This window comes from Coregonus lavaretus (genome assembly GCF_964263955.1).
Source record: "Coregonus lavaretus genome assembly, chromosome: 16".
NCBI lineage: Eukaryota > Metazoa > Chordata > Actinopteri > Salmoniformes > Salmonidae > Coregonus > Coregonus lavaretus.
Window position 1 is genome coordinate 22,594,687 of NC_140003.1, and position 21,639 is coordinate 22,616,325.

The following is a 21,639-nucleotide window of genomic DNA, read 5'->3' on the forward strand; positions in this document are numbered from 1 at the left end:
ACCAAAATAGTTCATATTTATCTATTTAAGTCAATGTAACTATATGGGTAGTGTAGTTAGTGTAGTTTACCTTCTGCTGCACAGCTCCGGTGATGTAGGTGAAGTAATGAGGGGCAAAGTCCAGAAAGGACTGAACCTCTAGTCTGGGCATCTGCTTCAGGATGAACCGGTCATCTGAGGGAGGGAGGGAGAAAGAGAGAGAGGGGGAGGGACAGAGAGAGCGAGAGCAACAGGTATTACCACTACAGACAAATAAATAGCACTACAGGCGGGTAACATGGACTGCACATATTTAAAGGCGTTATCTTGCCCTAAATAGGACTTCCTGGTAAATACAAGTTAAATAAAACAATATGACTCTGGTGTTGACGGTCACCTTCTGTGGCGTAGAAGACGGCCCCAGACTTGCCGCCGCGGGCCTGCCAGTTGACGCAGTGGGAGAGTGAGCGGACAAAGTCGTCCTCCGTACTCGCCATGATCTCCTCTCTCATCTTGTGGAACTCCTCTGCATAGTAAATCCTGCAGTAGAACTTAGCATTGGCGTCAGAGAACTCTTGAGAGAGACAGAGAGAAGAGAGAGCGAGAGGTTACTGACTAGGCCCTATGCTTGTTATTGAGAGTAAGTTTGCGGGCTAAGCACTTCACAGGTAACGCCATCCCAAAAGGCACATAAATCCAATGAGAAACACTCACGTAATTCGATATGAGGGTTTCCTGCTGACTTCTTATGCTTGTCTCCTATGTCTGCATCTTCTGTTCAAAGCAAAAGAAAAAGATGCTAGGAATGCCAGAAACATATTGCACATTAGAACAGAGCTGAACTTAGGTAAAAATGCAAGACTTTCTAGCACCCCCCTCCCATATTGCCCGTTGACCCTGAGTATCCACTACTCACTGAGAGGGTCAGAGTCCATGCTGCTGCGGCCCAGACCCATCTGGGAGGAGGATGTCTCATTGGGCTTGGCTGGGCTGTTCTTGGCCCGGCTCTCTCCAGAGCTGCACACAGACAGGATGAGACAAGGCATTATACATCAGGTAACATACACACAGTCATCATCAGCAGTGTGTGTGTGTACCTGATGGTTTGGGTGGTATCCTCGCCTCCTGCCTTCACCGTTGTCTTTGACAGCTCATCCAGAGCGGTCTTATACTCCTTACAGCTAGAGGTTAGGCAGAGGTCATTAAAATAACATTAGAACAACATAACTATAATGATAATAACTTTAGAACAACAACAAGACAACATAACACATCAGTGAGTGTAAGACGTGCAGAGAATGGAGAAGAAATGGAGAGGAGCGGTTACCTGAGAGCGAATGCGATGATGGAGCTGGGTTCTCTCTCACACACGGCTATGGGCACTCTTTCATGCTCATACATCAGGTAATGCTTGTCTGGGTCACTAACAAACAAAGATCACAACAACGTCAGAAAACGTACAGGGCTCAATAGTAAATAATACAACACTATTTATCTGTCCATTATACAGAGGATACAACCAGGGGTTGGAACCGATTTAGGGAACAGAACTGAAAACAGGAAAACAAAGACAATTTTCGAAGAACAGAACCGAGAACGAAAGTGATATACAGTGAGGGAAAAAAGTATTTCATCCCCTGCTGATTTTGTACGTTTGCCCACTGACAAATAAATTATCAGTCTATAATTTTAATGCTAGGTTTATTTGAACAGTGAGAGACAGAATAACACCAACAAAATCCAGAAAAACGCATGTCACAAATGTTATAAATTGATTTGCATTTTAATGAGGGAAATAAGTATTTGACCCCCTCTCAATCAGAAAGATTTCTGGCTCCCAGGTGTCTTTTATACAGGTAACGAGCTGAGATTAGGAGCACACTCTTAAAGGGAGTGCTCCTAATCTTAGCTTGTTACCTGTATAAAAGACACCTGTCCACAGAAGCAATCAATCAGATTCCAAACTCTCCACCATGGCCAAGACCAACGAGCTCTCCCAGGATGTCAGGGACACGATTGTAGACCTACACAAGGCTGGAATAGGCTACAAGACCATCGCCAAGCAGCTTGGTGAGAAGGTGACAACAGTTGGTGCGAGTATTCGCAAATGGAAGACACACAAAATAACTGTCAATCTCCCTCGGCCTGGGGCTCCATGCAAGATCTCACCTCGTGGAGTTGCAATGATCATGAGAACGGTGAGGAATCAGCCCAGAACTACACAGGAGGATCTTGTCAATGATCTCAAGGCAGCTAGGACCATAGTCACCAAGAAAACAATTGGTAACACACTACGCCGTGAAGGACTGAAATCCTGCAGCGCCCGCAAGGTCCCCCTGCTCAAGAAAGCACATATACAGGCCCGTATGAAGTTTGCCAATGAACATCTGAATGATTCAGAGGAGAACTGGGTGAAAGTGTTGTGGTCAGATGAGACCAAAATTGAGCTCTTTGGCATCAACTCAACTCGCCGTGTTTGGAGGAGGAGGAATGCTGCCTATGACCCCAAGAACACCATCCCCACCGTCAAACATGGAGGTGGAAACATTATGCTTTGGGGGTGTTTTTCTGCTAAGGGGACAGGACAACTTCACCGCATCAAAGGGACGATGGACGGCGCCATGTACCGTCAAATCTTGGGTTAGAACCTCCTACCCTCAGCCAGGGCATTGAAAATGGGTCTTGGATGGGTGGTATTCCAGCATGACAATGACCCAAAACACACGGCCAAGGCAACAAAGGAGTGGCTCAAGAAGAAGTACATTAAGGTCCTGGAGTGGCCTAGCCAGTCTCCAGACCATAATCCCATAGAAAATCTGTGGAGGGAGCTGAAGGTTCGAGTTGCCAAACGTCAGGCTCGAAACCTTAATGACTTGGAGAAGATCTGCAAAGAGGAGTGGGACAAAATCCCTCCTGAGATGTGTGCAAACCTGGTGGCCAACTACAAGAAACGTCTGACCTCTGTGATTGCCAACAAGGGTTTTGCCACCAAGTACTAAGTCATGTTTTGCAAAGGGGTCAAATACTTATTTCCCTCATTAAAATGCAAATCAATTCATAATTCATAATTCACATTTTTTACATGCGTTTTTCTGGATTTTTTTGTTGTTATTCTGTCTCTCACTTTTCAAATAAACCTACCATTAAAATTATAGACTGATCATGTCTTTGTCAGTGGGAAAACGTACAAAATTAGCAGGGGATCAAATACTTTTGTCCCTCACTGTATACTGTTGTTTTATTTTAAAAGCTTGGGAACAGGTTAATAGCATTCTTTGACATTCCAGGCATTTTTTTCTAGTCCCACAAAAAACGCAACAAAGCACCTCTGCATAGGCCTCACTGTCACTCAGAAATGTATTCCAGAGACTGCCTGCCTGCCAGCTGAACATCTTTGCCAGTGTGTGTGTAGGCTACCTGCCTCTCCCTCTGAAGCATGCATAGTCTACTGTAGCTCCTGACTTTACAGCAAGCGGTAATGGAATGGAACTGAGAGTCGTGATCAAGGGCTAGCTCTGGTCCAACGTCAGTTAAACTAACTCTCTGAAGTTCAACGACTTTCAAAGTTTCCTCATAGAAGCCTCTCCTCCGTAGGTATAATTTGTGGGCCTAATTCAGATAATGCATGTCATAACAACAAGATGCCCAGCGATTCATGCCCAGTGCTCTCCTCACCCGCATGTCGAACCCTACACTCCACTTGTCTGTCCAATGCATGTACATAGCTTGCCCGCTCCATAGCAAGCTGCTGTATCTACTGGTGAAGAAATGTAATGTTGTGCTAGATGTAAAAAAATATATATATATTTCAGAGGTTTAAAAAGGAACAGAAAGGAATGATATAAACCATGACTTTTTTGGGGTTCGAACCGGTTCAGAATTTATTTTGCTGATTGGAACTGTGGAACGGAACCCCAAAAAAAGATGGTTCTGTTCAGAACGAAACGATTGGAAAATAATTTGGGTTCTGACCCCTGGATACAACAGACATTTGTTATTTTGGCTTTCACAGTGCCCAGCCCCACCACAAAACAACACAACAGCACAGGGTCAGCGGCAGAGCAGCGCAGTGCTCTGGAGCAGGTTAGGGGTTAAGTGCTTTGCTCAAGGGTATTGGTGATTTTTCCCGTAAAAACTGGGTTTCAAGCTAAACATTACAACAAAGTAAGAAAATGAACAGGGCTCAATATAGCATTGGCATTTATATCAAATGCCATCTTATATGGCTGATCATTAATCAATTTATACTACAGGCAAAAAGCTTATTCAGAGGTGAAGGCATACTGTACTCACAATGGGAATGGGATGGGGTTGTAACTGTTTCCTGGCAGCAGGTTGGCTAGAATGGCCTTCATGGTGGACTTCTCTTTCACCTGGCTGTCGTTGGAGCCCAACAGGTGTCCATCAAACACATCTAGGAGACAATGAGAATGAGTTAGGGACCGGAGAGGTCTGTTTTTAGATACATACTGTAGATCTACAGAAAGTGAATGGTAAGCGTATGTGGGGGGTTGTGTGTGTGTCTACAGGTGTGTGTGTGTGTGTGTGTGTGTGTGTGTGTGTGTGTGTGTATGTGTATGTGTTCACCCTCTGGGATGCTGACGGAGTCCTGGTCAGGGAAGGACGGTCCAGACGAGAGGGGTTCTGAGCCTGGTTCTCCTGGTGACGGTAATGTTAGCAATGACGACCCAGAGCTGGAGGGCAGGGCAGAGAGGTGACGGTCCTCTGTCAAGAAAATAACAGACATGCCCATCAACTACTGTCCACCAATGAGAGAAGTACTATAGCATTCTGACTAATAGCTGAACAACTCCCCTCACCTTTGTCACCGTTTTGTACCACAGGGGAGGGGTTGCGTGGAGAGGACTCCAGAGCACTTGTCTGTTAAACAAAATAAAAAACGTAACATTCCATCCATTATGATACACTAAGTGCTTATCATATACTAAGTGCTTCCTATCATCTGAATTCTATCAGGTATATACTGCACTGACCTTGCTGTCGTCTGTCTGTCTGTGTCTCCCAGGGCTAGCTGGGACAGACAGACGCTTCCTGCCCTTCTCCTGCTGGAACAGGTCCTGCAGCCTGGAGGTTAAATGGTTCAACAAATTCATGATATGAGATCTCCCACTGACATCAATCAATTGATGTGAAAGTCTGATCCCAAGTTAGAATTCAGCCCTAAGGACCAGTTTCCTAGACAAAAATGAATCCTAGTACTAGACTAAAAAGCTTGTTTATTGGAGATTCATCCATTGAAAGTGCTTCTTAGTCAAAGACTAGGCTTTATTTGTGTCTAGGAAACCGCCCCTAACATTAAAAGCTGCTCCGATGTCAGTGTTCTCACCTGCTGTTCCAGGACTGCAGTGTTTCACACAGGCTCTGTTTCTTCACTACCACTGACTCCACTACAGTCTGGAGCTGCTGGGGAGAGTCACTACCACAGGCCTGGAGACGAGCCTGCAGCTTCTCTATCCAGCTACGCAGCTCTGCCTCCTCCATCTGAACACACACACAAAGGAAACTGATGGAAACCATGTGTTTGATACCGTTCCATTCAATCCATTACAATGAGCCCATCCTCCGATTTACAGTGACGACACTGATGCAACATCAGCCTCCACTGCACTATACATACACATAATGAGACATATTTGGAGTGTAGCTCCCACCCTTCGAGGAGGAACCTACGTCTTTCTGTGCAAACAGGTCCTCCATCTTCTCCTCGCGTGTCTTGCTGAAGGTGTCCGTCTTCAGGGAGGTGAGGCGGTCCTCTATGGCCAGGTACACCTGATTCACCCTGACAAGAGGGAAGAGAGGGAGATAATGGAAAAGGACTGGTCAGAACTAGATAGAAGGTAAAAACTAGTCAAACTAGATTCTTCAGTTGGAGCCTGGTCCCAGATCTGTTTGTGCCGTCTTGCCCACTCACAGAGGACAATAACCATAGGACTCAGCTATACAGCACAAACAGATCTGGGACCAGGCTACTTAAGGCCATGGTAGACAGACAACAGGTAGACAGTTACTTCTGTGAGAAGTCCTTGAGGTCCTGCTGCATGCTGCCCTTGGAGGGCCCCTGGTTCCTGATGAAGATCTTAGGAGGAGGGAGGCAGATCTCCAGCAGTCTCACTGAGATGTAGCTGGGGGTTAGACAAGTGGAATGGCATGGGCATATACAGTTTACTACACTAATAATACCTCTAGTGATATTTATCTGAATTCTACAGGAGATTTTGTCTTTCCAGTGTTATACAAATAATAGGTCATTTGAAGATTTTGAATTGATGCAAAAATGGTAACAAAAAATTGTAAGAATGATAAATGATGGATAGATGTATGGCTGGATGAATGGATGGCCGGTTGGATGGATGAAAATCAAAGCCCTGGACTGTGTTTCCCACCTGAATGAGGCCACCATCTGGTTGTAGGAGAAGTACTGGTGGTAGTCTTTGTGGATGGAGTGGCCACAGGGCTCAGCATTAGCCCTCCTGGTATACTGGTGACCATAGAACCTCAGTTCCAGGTACTTAGCAAAGGACATGGACCACGAGTCATTGGACAGGGGCACCACAGGAGTCACCTAGAAAGACAGAGTAGAATCCAAGGATCAAAGCTGTGTGAGCGATAGAAGCTAAGCAGACCTGGACAGCAGCTTTTTGCTCTAGCGAAAAACTGGCACATCTGATTAGCAAGCATTTGATTAGTTGAACTAGGTGAGCCTGCTATTAACTAAAGCAAACAATTAGGTGTGCTAGCTATAGAGCAAACGTGCACTCCTGGGGGTAGTGATGGAACAGATAAGAAAACACAGATTAACAAGTTACTGTACCTGTTTGCATATGCGGCACCAGGAGTAGTTGAGGATGGTGTGTTGGTATCCAGGCACAGGAGAGTCCAGCTCCTTCAGTACGATCTGAACACAGCCACTGCCATGGACAAACCGCCGCACATGGTGCACCATGGGAGTCTCACAGAACATACTGGGGCACTGATAGGATGGCCTAGATCATGCATACACAGACACACACAGACAGACAGACAGACAGACACGGCAGGGCAAAGAAGAGGGGCTTCATTGAGTTACATTTTATTACATATCAATGACACATTTTATCGTAAAATATTTTATTGTAAATTCAATCAAATAATTTGTCAGGTTCTGATCGTTTTCCCCTCACCTGAAACAGTATCTCTCCAGGAATATTCCTAGTGTGAGGTCATTCTTTCCGTAGAACTCCATCGTGACAATCCTGTTGAGAACAAATAAGTATTTGTGAATAGCTGACCTTTCAGAGTTCAGTCATCTGGTCTTTCACAGCGGGTTCACAAGATTTCTGTATTGCCCCTAAGGGGATAAATAAAGTTGTATTGAATTGAAGACCACCAGGGTTGAGTGGGGTTTACCAGGGACTGACGCAGGGGTTGGGGGCGTTGTTGGACTGGGCTGAGGAGCTGCTGAACAGAACACACAGTCTCTGGTGGTTCACCGGGTTCAGGCAGTCCAGCTAAAAACACAGAGAAGTAATGGTGGTCAACAACAACAACAAGCACATATGCTTTACAATACAAGAGCGCACTTCACCTCTTCAGACCTCACCTAATATCTCTGTAGAGTGAGTGAGATGGTGTGCTCATCAATAGAACACACTGATCAGTAAACTAGCACTGGCTAAGGGAGATGTTAACATTAGGTTGTCTGTAATGGAAAAACACTCAATATACACACACATCAGAACAATAACTCCACAGATACATCAGAGAGACTGTTGGAGATCTGTCTCCCTCCTCTGTGCCATCCAGCTCCTATATTGTGGTGTGTGGACGTACTAACTACCTCGCCATGTCTCACCTTGGAGGCCCAGGTCATGTCGTTCTGTCCCGCTGGCTTCTCGTCCTCACTATCAGCCTTGACGGGGTGCTTGGGCGGTGGAGCCTCCAGGACTGGTGGCTGGGTTAGGGGCTGGGTGAAGGGGTCTGCCTCCTGTCGGAGGCGGCCCCCCTGGGCACGGTAGTCTGCCAGCATCTTGGCCAGGTCCTGGCTGCTGCCCAGCTGCTCTGCGATGCGGGCGCTGGTAAGGTGGTGGGAGGGTAACACCTGGATGGGGCGGGGGGGATGGCCTCCGGTTGCGATGCCTCCACCTGACGGGGCGGAGTCTTTGAGGAGTTGTCGCTTACGTCGACAGTCTAGTTCTTTGAAGTCCTTGTTGAGCAGCGGAGAGAGGTACACCTGCACAAGGAACTAGTATGTTAAATCTCAAATATGAAAATATCTTATTGGATCATTCGCCCAGCACTTAAGTGTTATGAAATGTGCGTAATGCATTTGCATTACAACAAACATTTTTGTAGACATCTCCACTATAACCAACAACTGAGTACAGAGGAACTGAAAGTCACATAAACTGATGATCTAATATTCTATTGTACATTACTGAACTACATTGAGCGATTTGATAGAAAAAAGGTTGAAAAACCTTCAGTGAATGTAAACCAACAGACCTTTTCAGGAAAGTAGTCTCTGCTGGGGCAGCGTAGGCCAGCAGGCGTGAGGAGGAAGGGCTCTGTGAAGGTGATGAATGGGGAGATACAAAGGATGATGTCCTTCAGCTCCTGTTTGAAGCCTGCCGTAAGTGTCTTGAGACGGTCGTCCGTCGAGGCCACCTGCTCGGTGGCAAAACAGAAGAGGATATTGTTGGACACTCTTGGAGGACAATGGAAACTAATTTCAAAATGCTTCTTTATTATTAAAACCAACGTGTTTCTGTCTATAGCCTTAATCCGTTTTTCCCCTCACCTGCTCTGTGACAAACAGCCCTGTGTCATCCTGCAGGGGGTCTCTGAACAGCCTGGGGGGCGTCTCCGAACCCGAGCTTTCCTCCCGCGACTCACCCCTCCCCAGAACCCCCGACCCGCTCCCCCCCTCAGTCTCCCCCTTCCCCGGCCCAATCTCATCTGCCAACTCCTCCAGGTCATCAATGAGATAGGGTGGGGACACTGGAGGTTGCAGCACCGGGCGATTGGACAATGGCGTGGAGGTCATGACCTCTGCTGACTCCAGCCCCTCGGCCCCCAGGGAGGAAGAGGAGGACAGGAAGTGGTTTTTGTTTACTTTTACACCATTGACATCTTTAGGCGAGGAGGACTCTGATACAGATTTCCGAAGGGAAGGCTTCTCCTCCTCCTCCTCCTTCTCCCCCAGCACAGTCTCTCCTCCCTGGGAGAGGGTGCTCTGTTCGGTCCCATTTTCCTGGTTCTCGCCCTGGCTCTCCTCCTCCTCCTCGACGGTAGTGCTCTCCAGGAGACAGGGGAAGGAGTTGGTCTTGGCCAGGCTGGGAGGCATGGCGAACTCATCCATGAGAAAGGATATCTCTAGCTGGGAGTGGTAGGCCACACACACCATGAGGATGATGATATCTTTAACCCTGGCCAGCTCGTACTCAGACGCCCCGCGAAGCTTTATGGTACAGCCCAGCTGGGGAGAGCAGCCCTCAAAGAACATCAGAGACTTCAACTCATCTGTCACAGAGAGAGCAGAAGGGGAGAGAGGAGAACATATTACACAGTTGTGCTGTGGCACTCAGGGGAGTCAGAAGGAGGAGCCTGGAGGTAAGTCTAGACTAGGAGGGAGGAAGTTGTGAATGAAAGCACCTGGTTGCAGTATGTTTCATGTGTTGGATTATTTAAGTGAAGTAAGTTTTATGAATGGCTTTCAATATCTAAGAAGTAGAGATTTAAGATGTAGACTAAAAGTAGCTGAAGGCAGGAAGTTGAGGACAGAGTCGTTTCCCCTCACTGCTGGCCAGCTGGAAGGAGTGTAGGTAGAATTTTTGGCAGGTTCCCAGTCGAGGCTTGGTGAGCAGCTGGTCCATAGACATGACTAGGTCCCCCTGGGTCATACGACTCACCCTGTCCAAGACTTGCTGCAGAGAACCATAGAGGAGGGAAATAGAGACTGAGAGCAGGTATGGTTAATAGACAGCTGAATAGACAGCTGGCTACAGACACACTCAGAAAGAGTAATTCAATTGTTATAAAATATATAAACTAACAACAGCTACATACAGGTAGATGCCAAAATAATGGGAACACTTGAGTAAATGAGGGATACAAAGTATATTGATAGCAGGTGCTTCCACAAAGGTGTGGTTCCTGAGTTAATTAAGCAATTAACATCCCATCATGCTTAGGGTCATGTATAAAAATGCTGGGCAGGCCCACAGGGCATGAGTGGTCACTGAATGGTTTGGTGAGCATGAAAACGATGTAAACCATATGCCATGACCATCTCAGTCATCAGATCTCAACCCAATTGAACACTTATGGGAGATTCTGGAGCGGCGCCTTAGAGAGCGTTTTCCACCACCATCAACAAAACACCAAATTATGGAATTTCTCGTGGAAGAATGGTGTCACATCCCTCCAATAGAGTTCCAGACACATAGAAGCTGTTCTGGCTCGTGGTGGCCCAACGCCCTATTAAGACACGTTATGTTGGTGTTTCCTTTATTCTGGCAGTTACATGTATGTAATAATGTTCTAAAGCTAGCTAAAAGGTGGGTTTGGAAACATAACCCAGGCTAGTACGGTAACTAGTACACAGCGCTAGCTAAAAGGTGGGTTTGGAAACATAACCCAGGCTAGTACGGTAACTAGTACACAGAGCTAGCTAAAAGGTGGGTTTGGAAACATAACCCAGGCTAGTACGGTAACTAGTACACAGCGCTAGCGAGAGGGCAGGGCAGTACTGACTGGTTTGACATTGATAACCACAGCTAATAAGGTAACTAGCAGTACAGAGAGCTAGAGAGGTACTGACTGGTTTGACGTTGATGACCAGTGCGATCCCGTGCTCCAGCAGCATGTCCTGAGCGATACGAGACACAGTCTTCTCCACCAGCACCAGGTTGGGACGCACGTCCGCTATACGCTGAACATAGTTCTTCAGAAACTCACGCTCCTGGGGAACAAAGACAGACAAAGATTTGTTTATTTTTCTTAATTTCTAGAAATTGTGGATGGGTGCTAGCAAATTTGGAATTACTGAAATATTTATTCTAAATTTGCTTGTCTTAATGCCTAGCCCTTGATTAGGCTATTTGAAATGATACTTGTCATCTTGTTATTTTAGCTACATCAATCAGTCGTGCTTTAAACCAATGACAGCCCAACCCACAAACCACTGATTGAGTGTCTAACTGACTGACCTGAAGCACGATGGGGTCAATGCAGGTGAACTTGGTCTCCTCTCTGTAGAGATACTCTATGGAACACTTCAGCAGCAGGATCTTGGGGTTCTTGATGTACGAGTTCATCTAAGATAAGACAAAATAGTACTTTACTGAGTTCATCTGCACATAGACAAGCAATACACGGTGTCATTCTGGCTCTGTTTACAGGGAGAGATGGTGGTTGTTGTTACAGGAGAGGAGAGGGAACCTACCTTTTTGTGGGCAATGTTCTTGGTACAGACAAAACCATTCACTACGGCAGAGTCAAACTTCTTCCCTCCAGGAATCTAAAAAAAGAAACATAGAAATAATGCCATTTTGGTTACATTAAATTACTCAAAAGTCAACTCCTACAGTGTGTGCAGTATAAGTACAGCTAAATGACAAATAACCTGATTCAGAGTTCAGATAAGTGCAGGCAACTCAGACTTTAGCGTAAATCTTTCATTGACTTCAATATGGAGACTTGCACAGAAAGTCCAGTTAATCACCCAAATCTCAAGTCAGAATATCTCCATGAGAGCGCTGTCAGTGTAGCCTCGTAATTACCAGACTGATTACCGCTGTGCTACAGAATGTAAGCTTGCGAGAATTCCAGATGGTTGTACGAGGTTACTGTCAGTGAGCTACCTTCTTGATGTGGACTAGTTGTCTGATGTCCATGTCATCATCACAGCTGCGAACGTCCGGCCGTACCGTCTGCACCACCTGCCTCACCACGGGAACAATGATGTCACGCCAGGAGAGGGACAGGGACTCGCTGTACAGCAGCTGCTGCAGCAGCGCCATCATGTGGCTGTGGTTGGCAGAGCTGGGGAAGGGAGGGAGGGAGGGGAGAAAACAGCAGTTTTAGGCAAGTATACCATGCTGATTCACCAGCTAAATATTTTACATAACACCATAGTATGCTCCAATTCATACTGAGATGTTGTTTTATCTAAAAGAATGACTCATAAATATGTTCCACTTCAGTTCCAGTTCTACTTCACTTCAGTAGGCTAAAGACTAGTCTTTAGTTTCCAAACATCCCACATACCTATTAATAAGAGGAATGACAAAAACATTTGAGCAACTTTCTAACCTCTAAGTTATGACTGTACTCACAGTAGCCTCTCCATTGCCTTCTTCTCTCCATTCTCCTCCCTGAGCTGGTCCAGGGAGCTGTGGTGCCAGCCCAGAGGAGTAAACAGCATCTCTTTAACCTTCTCCTCCACACGACGGTTAAACAGGGACTCTACAGCACACACACAGAGACAGAGAGAAGAGTGAGAGAGCGAGATATAGAGAATGTTAGCTTGGCTTACAGCTACAATACATTAGGTTCAGTACCAACTGCTTGTTCAATAGAAAGAATACACAGCTGCAAAAGAGTTGAAAAGGAAGCAATACTTGGGGAGGAAGTGGGGAATTCCAGGGTCATTCCACAAAAAGAGTGCCTTTTGCGTGCATCCCTTTGATATTTTAAGTAGGAATTGTGCACCAATATTGCATTTTAAAGCCTGTTATATTAAATTAACTGCCCTTTAATATAGACCACATGGAGAATAAAATAAAATAAAATAAACTTTTATTAAAGGCTCCCTTTGTCAACCCTGTGTCGTCACTTATAAGAAGATTTCAACCCACTTAATCCCAACATTCTCAAAGTTTCAACATCATTGTAAAGTCCTAGTTATTTTGTTGCTTTGAAAAAAGTCATTTCTGAAGATGATAATTTATTTCATGTGATCAGTGATTCATTTACATCTGTCCCTCATTTTAAGGTCAACCCTGTTATGTGAACTGAACTTTCATTTTAATATGGTGAACCGTGGCGGCCCATCCATTAGGGCGTTAGGGGAAGTGCCCCACTTTTGATTGGTTTAAATAAGTGAAAAACAATAAATAGAACAAATCTAAAGTTATCTACTGCTCTGCCCTCAGCAGCACCGGGCATCCGGCCTGCCGCCCAGCACTCGGATTGCATTGCCAGCTATTACATTGCTTGCTATTGGGTCTGCTCACTCAGGTATTGAACAGATTGGGCTAAAGAGCAAATTGCAAATGACCTTGTACATAAATAATCATGAAAGTCTTTGGGAGCCTGGGGCCTGAACCGGACACTTGCTAAAACCTTCTCACGGATCTGGTAGGACAAAAAAAACATTGCTCTGTGCCCAATTCGCAAAACACTGTTTTTTGTTTCCTGCCATTAGATGCTATCTAGTGGACACTAGCTACCAGAAAGCTAGCATACCGGTAACTAGCTTGCTAGCTCGCATGGCAATCAACTCCAACTAAAGTTACTGCCGACTTCATCATGCTATCTAGCTATCCCCAGTTAGATCATTTGTTTTCACGTCTCGCATTTGTGCTTGTTGCGTTTTCCTTGTGCGTGTACATCGATGCACTCGTGAGCTGGCTGCGAGCTGCTCGTTCTAAAGATATAACTTTGGTAATCAAAACAGTGGCAGCATGTGCAGCAGAGGTGATTCAGTTTTTACATGCAAAAGTAAATTGGTGTATTTATGCTGTTGTTCAAATGCACAGATAACTTTATACAGTTGAAGTCGGAAGTTCACATACACTTAGGTTGGAGTCATTAAAACTTGTTTTTCAACCACTCCACAAATGTCTTGTTAACAAACTATAGTTTTGGCAAGTCGGTTAGGACATCTACTTCGTGCATGACACAAGTAATTTTTCCAACAATTGTTTACAGACAGAATATTTCACATTTAATTCACTGTATCACAATTCCAGTGGGTCAGAAGTTTACATACACTAAGTTGACTGTGCCTTTAAACAGCTTGGAATATTCCAGAAAATGATGTCATGGCTTTAGAAGCTTCTGATAGGCTAATTAACATCATTTGAGTCAATTGGAGGTGTACCTGTGGATGTATTTCAAGGCCTACCTTCAAACTCAGTGCCTCTTTGCTTGACATCATGGGAAAATCTAAATAAATCAGCCAAGACCTCAGAAAAAAATGTGCAGACCTCCACAAGTCTGGTTCATCCTTGGGAGCAATTTCCAAATGCCTGAAGGTACCACGTTCATCTGTACAAACAATAGTACGCAAGTATAAACACCATGGGACCACGGGGCCGTCATACCGCTCAGGAAGGAGACGCGTTCTGTCTCCTAGAGATTAACGTACTTTGGTGCGAAAAGTGCAAATCAATCCCAGAACAACAGCACAGGACCTTGTGAAGATGCTGGAGGAAACAGGTACAAAAGTATCTATATCCACAGTAAAACAAGTCCTATATTGACATAACCTGAAAGGCTGCTCAGCAAGGAAGAAGCCACTGCTCCAAAACCACGATAAAAAAGCCAGACTACGGTTTGCAACTGCACATGGGGACAAAGATTGTACTTTTTGGAGAAATGTCCTCTGGTCTGATGAAACACAAATAGAACTGTTTGGCCATAATGACCATCGTTATGTTTGGAGGAAAAAGGGGTTGGCTTGCAAGCCGAAGAACACCATCCCAACCGTGAAGCACGGGGGTGACAGCATCATGCTGTAGGGGTGCTTTGCTGCAGGAGGGACTGGTGCACTTCACCAAATAGATGGCATCATGAGGAAGGAAAATTATGTGGATATATTGAAGCAACATCTCAAGACATCAGTCAGGAAGTCAAAGCTTGGTCGCAAATGGGTCTTCCAAATGGACAATGACCCCAAGCATACTTCCAAAGTTGTGGCAAAATGGCTTAAGGACAACAAGTCAAGGTATTGGAGTGGCCATCACATAGCCCTGACCTCAATCCTATAGAAAATGTGTGGGCAGAACTGAAAAAGCGTGTGCGAGCAAGGAGGCCTACAAACCTGACTCAGTTACACCAGCTCTGTCAGGAGGAATGGGCCAAAATTCACCCAACTTATTGTGGGAAGCTTGTGGAAGGCTACCCGAAAAGTTTGACCCAAGTTAAACAATTTAAAGGCAATGCTACCAAATACTAATTGAGTGTATGTAAACTTCTGACCCACTGGGAATGTGATGAAATAAATAAAAGCTGAAATAAATCATTCTCTCTACTATTATTCTGACATTTCACATTCTTAAAATAAAGTGGTGATCCTAACTGACCTAAAACAGGGAATCTTTACTAGGATTAAATGTTAGGAATTGTGAAAAACTGAGTTTAAATGTATTTGGCTAAGGTGAATGTAAACTTCCGATTTCAACTGTAAATCTTCCCAAAGAAACAACCAGTAATCTGAATACTTAATTCAGTCATGCTGCTTTGTTGACAGTATGACAACTCCCCAGTTGACAGTAACACTTCTCAAAAGACACAGAATTGGTGGAACGACCCTCCTACCTTTGATGAAGGCGTCGCTGATGGAGATATTCTGTCCTCCGTCCTCTGAGACCAGGTACTCTGATAGGAGAGAGAAAGAGGAGAAATGCATCAACACACACAACTCCACCTTCCAAAAACATATACCGGTACCTGTTATGGGAACTGGCAATGCCAACAGATAGGTTATGTTCCTCTTTGTGTGCTATACTATATTTTTTTCTGACCGCCACACTTATTTCCTGTCACAGTTCCTTTAAACGTTGGGGTGGTTGTTGTTGTAACAGCAGGTCAGGTGCAAAAATCCCACTTTAGAGCAAAATAAATCTGAATTGAGCTTTCAGACTGAGGTTGCATATGAAACATTGGAATTGTATTAGGATTGAGAACCACATAGGCAGCCCAATTCTGATATTTTGCCCAATTATGGGCAAAAGAGCTGATCTGATTGGTCAAAAGCCCAATTAGTCAAAAAAAGATCAGAATTGGGCTGCCTGTGTTAACGCAGCCATACAAATGTGAACTCAACAGACCAGATTCCACGGAGAAAAGATAAGATAGGTATCAGATAGGACAATACATCAGATTTTGGGTGATTGTGTAAACACAGCCTTAGTAAAGGTGTTTGCCTACAGCAAGACAACAGCAACCAATCAATATTTGTGTGTGTGTGTGGCTCAGTACCTTTCTGCTCCGTAGGGTGCGGAGGTACATGCGGGTACTTGGACTGTTTCTTAATGTGGAAGTTGACATTGTCCTGCTCCATATTGAGGTTGATGGAGGCAGCTGAGTCACTGTCCACCGCTGACTGGAAACTGCTGACTGACGTCCTCTTACTGGGACTGGACGAGTCTGATTGGGGGGGGGGGGGGGTTTATTTATTTATTTATTAGTCATGTAATAAAAATGGAATTTCTCTTCTTGATACATAGCAGCATGGAGGGGAATAAATACTAAGATACATATCAGAGACAGTACAAAAGGGCTCTTAGAATTAATTATTAGTTCATTAGTTGAGTAAGACATTTAAGCATGTTAACCCCCGCAAGGCTGCCGGCCCAGGCGGCATCCCTAGCTGCGTCCTCAGAGCATGCGCAGACCAGCTGGCTGGTGTGTTTACGGACATATTCAATCTCTCCCTTTCTCAGTCTGCTGTCCTCACATGCTTCAAGATGGCCACCATTGTTCCTGTACCCAAGAAAGCAAAGGTAACTGAACTAAATGACTATCGCCCCGTAGCACTCACCTCTGTCATCATGAAGTGCTTTGAGAGACTAGTCAAGGATCATATCACCTGCACCTTACCTGTCACCCTAGACCCACTTCAATTTGTTACCGCCCCAATAGATCCACAGACAATGCAATCGCCATCACACTGCTCACTGCCCTATCCCATCTGGACAAGAGGAATACCTACATCAGAATGCTGTTCATTGACTATAGCTCAGAATTCAACACCATAGTACCCTTCAAGCTCATCATTAAGCTCGAGGCCCTGGGTCTGAACCCCGCCCTGTGCAACTGGGTCCTGGACTTCCTGACAGGCCACCCCCAGGTGGTGAAGGTAGGAAACAACATCTCCACTTCGCTGATCCTCAACACTGGGGCCCTACAAGGGTGCGTGCGCAGCCCCCTCCTGTACTCCCTGTTCACCCATGAGTGCGTGGCCAAGCACGCCTCCAACTCAATCATCAAGTTTGCAGACAACACAACAGTAGTAGGCTTGATTACCAACAATGACGAAACCGCCTACAGGGAGGAGGTGAGGGCTCTGGGGAGTGTGGAGCCAGGAAAATAATCTCTCACTCAACATCAACAAAACAAAGGAGATTATCGTGGACTTCAGGAAACGACGGGACCGCAGTGGAGAAGGTGGAAAGCTTCAAGTTCATTGGCGTACACATCACTGACAAACTGAAATGGTCCACCCACTCAGACAGTGTGGTGAAGAAGGTGCAACAGAGCCTCTTCAACCTCAAGAGGCTGAAGAAATTTGGCTTGGCACCTAAAACCCTCACAAACTTTTACAGATGCACAATTGAGAGCATCCTGTCAGGCTGTATCACCGCCTGGTACGGCAACTGCACCACCCGCAACCGCAGGGCTCTCCAGAGGGTGGTGCGGTCTGCCGAACGCATTACCAGGGGCAAACTACCCGCCCTCCAAGACACCTACAGCACCCGATGTCACAGGAATGCCAAAAAGATCATCAAGGACGTCAACCACCCGAGCCACAGCCTGTTCACCCCGCTATCATCCAGAAGGCGAGGTCAGTACAGGTGCATCAAAGTTGGGACCGAGAGAATGAAAAACAGCTTCTATCTCAAGGCCATCAGACTGTTAAATAGCCATCACTAGCACACTAGAGGCTGCTGCTGCCTATTGAAATAACTGGCCACTTTAAGAAATGGAACACTAGTCACTTTAATAATGTTTATATATCTTGCATCTCATACAGTGAGGGAAAAAAGTTGATTTGCTGATTTTGTACGTTTGCCCACTGACAAAGACATGATCAGTCTATAATTTTAATTGTAGGTTTATTTAACAGTGAGAGACAGAATAACAACAAAAAAATCCAGAAAAACGCATGTCAAAAATTGTATAAATTGATTTGCATTTTAATGAGGGAAATAAGTATCTGACCCCTCTGCAAAACATGACTTAGTACTTGGTGGCAAAACCCTTGTTGGCAATCACAGAGGTCAGACGTTTCTTGTATTTGGCCACCAGGTTTGCACACATCTCAGGAGGGATTTTGTTCCACTCCTCTTTGCAGATCTTCTCCAAGTCATTAAGGTTTCGAGGCTGACGTTTGGCAACTCGAACCTTCAGCTCCCTCCACAGATTTTCTATGGGATTAAGGTCTGGAGACTGGCTAGGCCACTCCAGGACCTTAATGTGCTTCTTCTCGAGCCACTCCTTTGTTGCCTTGGCCGTGTTTTTTGGGTCATTGTCATGCTGGAATACCCATCCACGGCCCAGGGAAGGAGGTTCTCACCCAAGATTTGACGGTACATGGCCCCGTCCATCATCCCTTTGATGCAGTGAAGTTGTCCTGTCCCCTTAGCAGAAAAACACCTCCAAAGCATAATGTTTCCACCTCCATGTTTGACGGTGGGGATGGTGTTCTTGGGGTCATAGGCAGCATTCCTCCTCCTCCAAACACGGCGAGTTGAGTTGATGCCAAAGAGCTCCATTTTGGTCTCATCTGACCACAACACTTTCACCCAGTTCTCCTCTGAATCATTCAAATGTTCATTGGCAAACTTCAGACAGCCCTGTATATGTGCTTTCTTGAGCAGGGGGACGTTGCGGGCGCTGCAGGATTTCAGTCCTTCACGGCGTAGTGTGTTACCAATTGTTTTCTTGGTGACTATGGTCCCAGCCACCTTGAGATCATTGACAAGATCCTCCCGTGTAGTTCTGGGCTGATTCCTCACCGTTCTCATGATCATTGCAACTCCATGAGGTGAGATCTTGCATGGAGCCCCAGGCCGAGGGAGATTGACAGTTCTTTTGTGTTTCTTCCATTTGCGAATAATCGCACCAACTGTTGTCACCTTCTCACCAAGCTGCTTGGCGATGGTCTTGTAGCCCATTCCAGCCTTGTGTAGGTCTACAATCTTGTCCCTGACATCCTTGGAGAGCTCTTTGGTCTTGGCCATGGTGGAGAGTTTGGAATCTGATTGATTGATTGCTTCTGTGGACAGGTGTCTTTTATACAGGTAACAAACTGAGATTAGGAGCACTCCCTTTAAGTGTGCTCCTAATCTCAGCTCGTTACCTGTATAAAAGACACCTGGGAGCCAGAAATCTTTCTGATTTAGACGGGGTCAAATACTTATTTCCCTCATTAAAATGCAAATCAATTTATAACATTTTTGACATGCGTTTTTCTGGATTTTTTTGTTGTTATTCTGTCTCTCACTGTTCAAATAAACCTACCATTAAAATTATAGACTGATCATTTCTTTGTCAGTGGGCAAACGTACAAAATCAGCAGGGGATCAAATACTTTTCCCTCACTGTATGTATATACTGCATTCTATTCAATAATATTCTACTGTATCTTAGTCCATGCCGCTCTGTCATTGCTTGTCCATATATGTATATATTCTTAAATTCCATTCCTTACTAGATTTGTGTGTATTGGGTATATGTTGTGAAATTGTTAGATATTACTTGTTAGATATTACTGCACTGTCGGAGCTAGAAGCACAAGCATTTCGATACACCCGCAATAACATCTGCTAAACACGTGTATGGGACAAATAACATTTGATTTGATTTGAGAAATACTAAGAAACATCTCAGAGATATTACAGAAGGACTCAACTACCTATTATTTAGGAAAACAACAGACATGGACATGAGGCTAGTTGTAGTAATGCATAGCCAGAGTGCCAGAGTCACAAGGCATGCTGGGATACTTACTGGGCGTACTCGGCATGACATAGTCATTCTCGTCAGCCACCTGGTCTGTGTCACTGTCGTCAAACTTGATGTCTTTGAACCAGGAAGGTTCTGAGTGTCCTTCCAGAGAGTTGACACTGTCACTGTCAGGAGACGGGGTCTCAGAGAAGTCTGTGTTCTGTGAGAAGAGAAGACACCTTCATCAACATCACCATAGTCATGAGCAACAGTATCACCACCATCATTATCATCATCAGAAAAAGCATAATCAACCATCATCATCTACACAATCATCATAATGTTCACAATCATCGTCATCATCAGGAGCAGCAACAGCATCATCATCATCAACACCACTATTGTCATGATCATCATCCTCACAATTATGACCACCATCATCACCAACACCACCCCCATCAGCATTGTTAAAAATATCAGTGTCCTCTTCCCCTTATTCCCACAAAACAGTATCTCACCTGGAGGGGGCGATAGAGAGCATACTCATCCCTGAACAGCTGGTCGTGGTGAGTGACACAGTCCAACCAACGACCATCTACCAGAGCCTGGCCAATGGCTATCGCCTGGGCCCTGCAAGAGTGTGAGTGAGCGATAGAGAGACACAGAGAGAGACAGAGACAGAGAGAGAGCGAGAAAGAGAATAGAGGATAGATGAGGGAGAAAGAACATTTAGTAACTAATGTAACCTCTGCTTAATACAATAGGATGCTTACTCAGACTTCCACAATGGTTTTCACTCAGCTAGCCATGATGTCTGTCTTTACCTGGTAGAGATGGTTCCATTCCTTAGCAGCCAGTTGACCAGCTCCTTCCCCACAATGCAGTTGGGGTATGTACGGAGCCAGTAGCGGTGGTCCTGGAACTCCATACCAGTACTGTTGTGACAAATCTTCTTCCACAGGTCTTTGAGCTGGGACGAGTCCTACATGTCATGACAGTCAGTCAGTCAAAAATGACTTTTGTGTTTGCTTTGTCAACAATGGATTGTAAATTGGAGAGAGAAAAGTATACAGACCAAGATAGAGGGAGAGATAGAGGATAGAGGGAAGCGAGAGAGCGAGAGAAAGCGAAAGAGAGTAACGGTGAGATGGAGAGAGAGGGCGAGCGAGAGATTCAGAGTGAGAAAGTGTGATTCAGAGTGAGATAGAATAAGGGGAAAAGAGGGAATGAAAGTAAGAGAGCATCATTACCAACAGTATCTTCCTCTCCTCTTCGCTGTGGTCAGGTTTGGGCATGGCCCTGCTGGTCTGTGGGCTCACTGAGCTGTCATAGGAGGGCACCATGGAGGAGCCAGACCGGTCCAGGGACAGGTTGGTCACACTGGCTGACCTGGATAAGACAGGGCTGGCATTACAGGACCATCACTCAATAGATGCAACAACACATTTTCATTCTGTACCTTACTTCTCATTCTATTTCTCTAACTACTTTGTATGTTGATTATTGTGTGTGTGTGTGTGTGTGTCTGTGGAAAAGGCATCGGTATTTGAAATTATTTCACTATTCGAATAAAATAAAAATAAAAATCTGGATAGTTTAAATACAAGGATTTTTTTATTTATTTTTTACTTGCTCGAGCGACTCGGGAGAAAACCGGTGCGCTGAGCTCCGCTTGTTTCAGCAGAAGGGTGGGGGAGGTGCGAGAGAGGAGCAGGGGCTGGTGTGTGGCAGTCTGTGTGTGGCACGGAGGGAGCAAGAGAGAGA

General features: G+C 45.3%; 1 protein-coding gene across 4 annotated transcripts in view; it reads right to left on the bottom strand.

Annotated features, from left to right (window-relative positions):
* LOC311144089 (1-phosphatidylinositol 3-phosphate 5-kinase-like) overlaps positions 1-21,639 on the bottom strand; it is a 37,807-nt gene that overhangs the window by 1,964 nt on the left and 14,204 nt on the right. For 2 of the 4 annotated variants that reach the window (XM_084180054.1, XM_084180052.1), the window contains 32 exons: positions 21,126-21,264; positions 20,700-20,857; positions 20,394-20,505; positions 19,939-20,095; positions 16,186-16,353; positions 15,523-15,582; positions 12,315-12,444; positions 11,841-12,021; positions 11,423-11,497; positions 11,187-11,294; positions 10,799-10,939; positions 9,776-9,902; positions 8,777-9,498; positions 8,482-8,643; positions 7,832-8,209; positions 7,387-7,487; positions 7,161-7,232; positions 6,812-6,983; positions 6,384-6,562; positions 6,009-6,122; positions 5,671-5,779; positions 5,327-5,481; positions 4,974-5,064; positions 4,800-4,860; positions 4,567-4,704; positions 4,273-4,393; positions 1,307-1,402; positions 1,077-1,160; positions 896-996; positions 694-753; positions 377-553; positions 71-174 (listed from right to left, as the gene is read on the bottom strand). In XM_084180054.1, the coding sequence (XP_084036180.1) occupies positions 71-174; positions 377-553; positions 694-753; positions 896-996; positions 1,077-1,160; positions 1,307-1,402; positions 4,273-4,393; positions 4,567-4,704; positions 4,800-4,860; positions 4,974-5,064; positions 5,327-5,481; positions 5,671-5,779; positions 6,009-6,122; positions 6,384-6,562; positions 6,812-6,983; positions 7,161-7,232; positions 7,387-7,487; positions 7,832-8,209; positions 8,482-8,643; positions 8,777-9,498; positions 9,776-9,902; positions 10,799-10,939; positions 11,187-11,294; positions 11,423-11,497; positions 11,841-12,021; positions 12,315-12,444; positions 15,523-15,582; positions 16,186-16,353; positions 19,939-20,095; positions 20,394-20,505; positions 20,700-20,857; positions 21,126-21,264 (4,753 nt within the window). Of the gene's footprint in view, positions 1-70; positions 175-376; positions 554-693; positions 754-895; positions 997-1,076; positions 1,161-1,306; positions 1,403-4,272; positions 4,394-4,566; positions 4,705-4,799; positions 4,861-4,973; positions 5,065-5,326; positions 5,482-5,670; positions 5,780-6,008; positions 6,123-6,383; positions 6,563-6,811; positions 6,984-7,160; positions 7,233-7,386; positions 7,488-7,831; positions 8,210-8,481; positions 8,644-8,776; positions 9,499-9,775; positions 9,903-10,798; positions 10,940-11,186; positions 11,295-11,422; positions 11,498-11,840; positions 12,022-12,314; positions 12,445-15,522; positions 15,583-16,185; positions 16,354-19,938; positions 20,096-20,393; positions 20,506-20,699; positions 20,858-21,125; positions 21,280-21,639 lie in introns of all 4 variants that reach the window. The other 2 variants (XM_084180053.1, XM_084180051.1) reach the window with 1 other exon arrangement.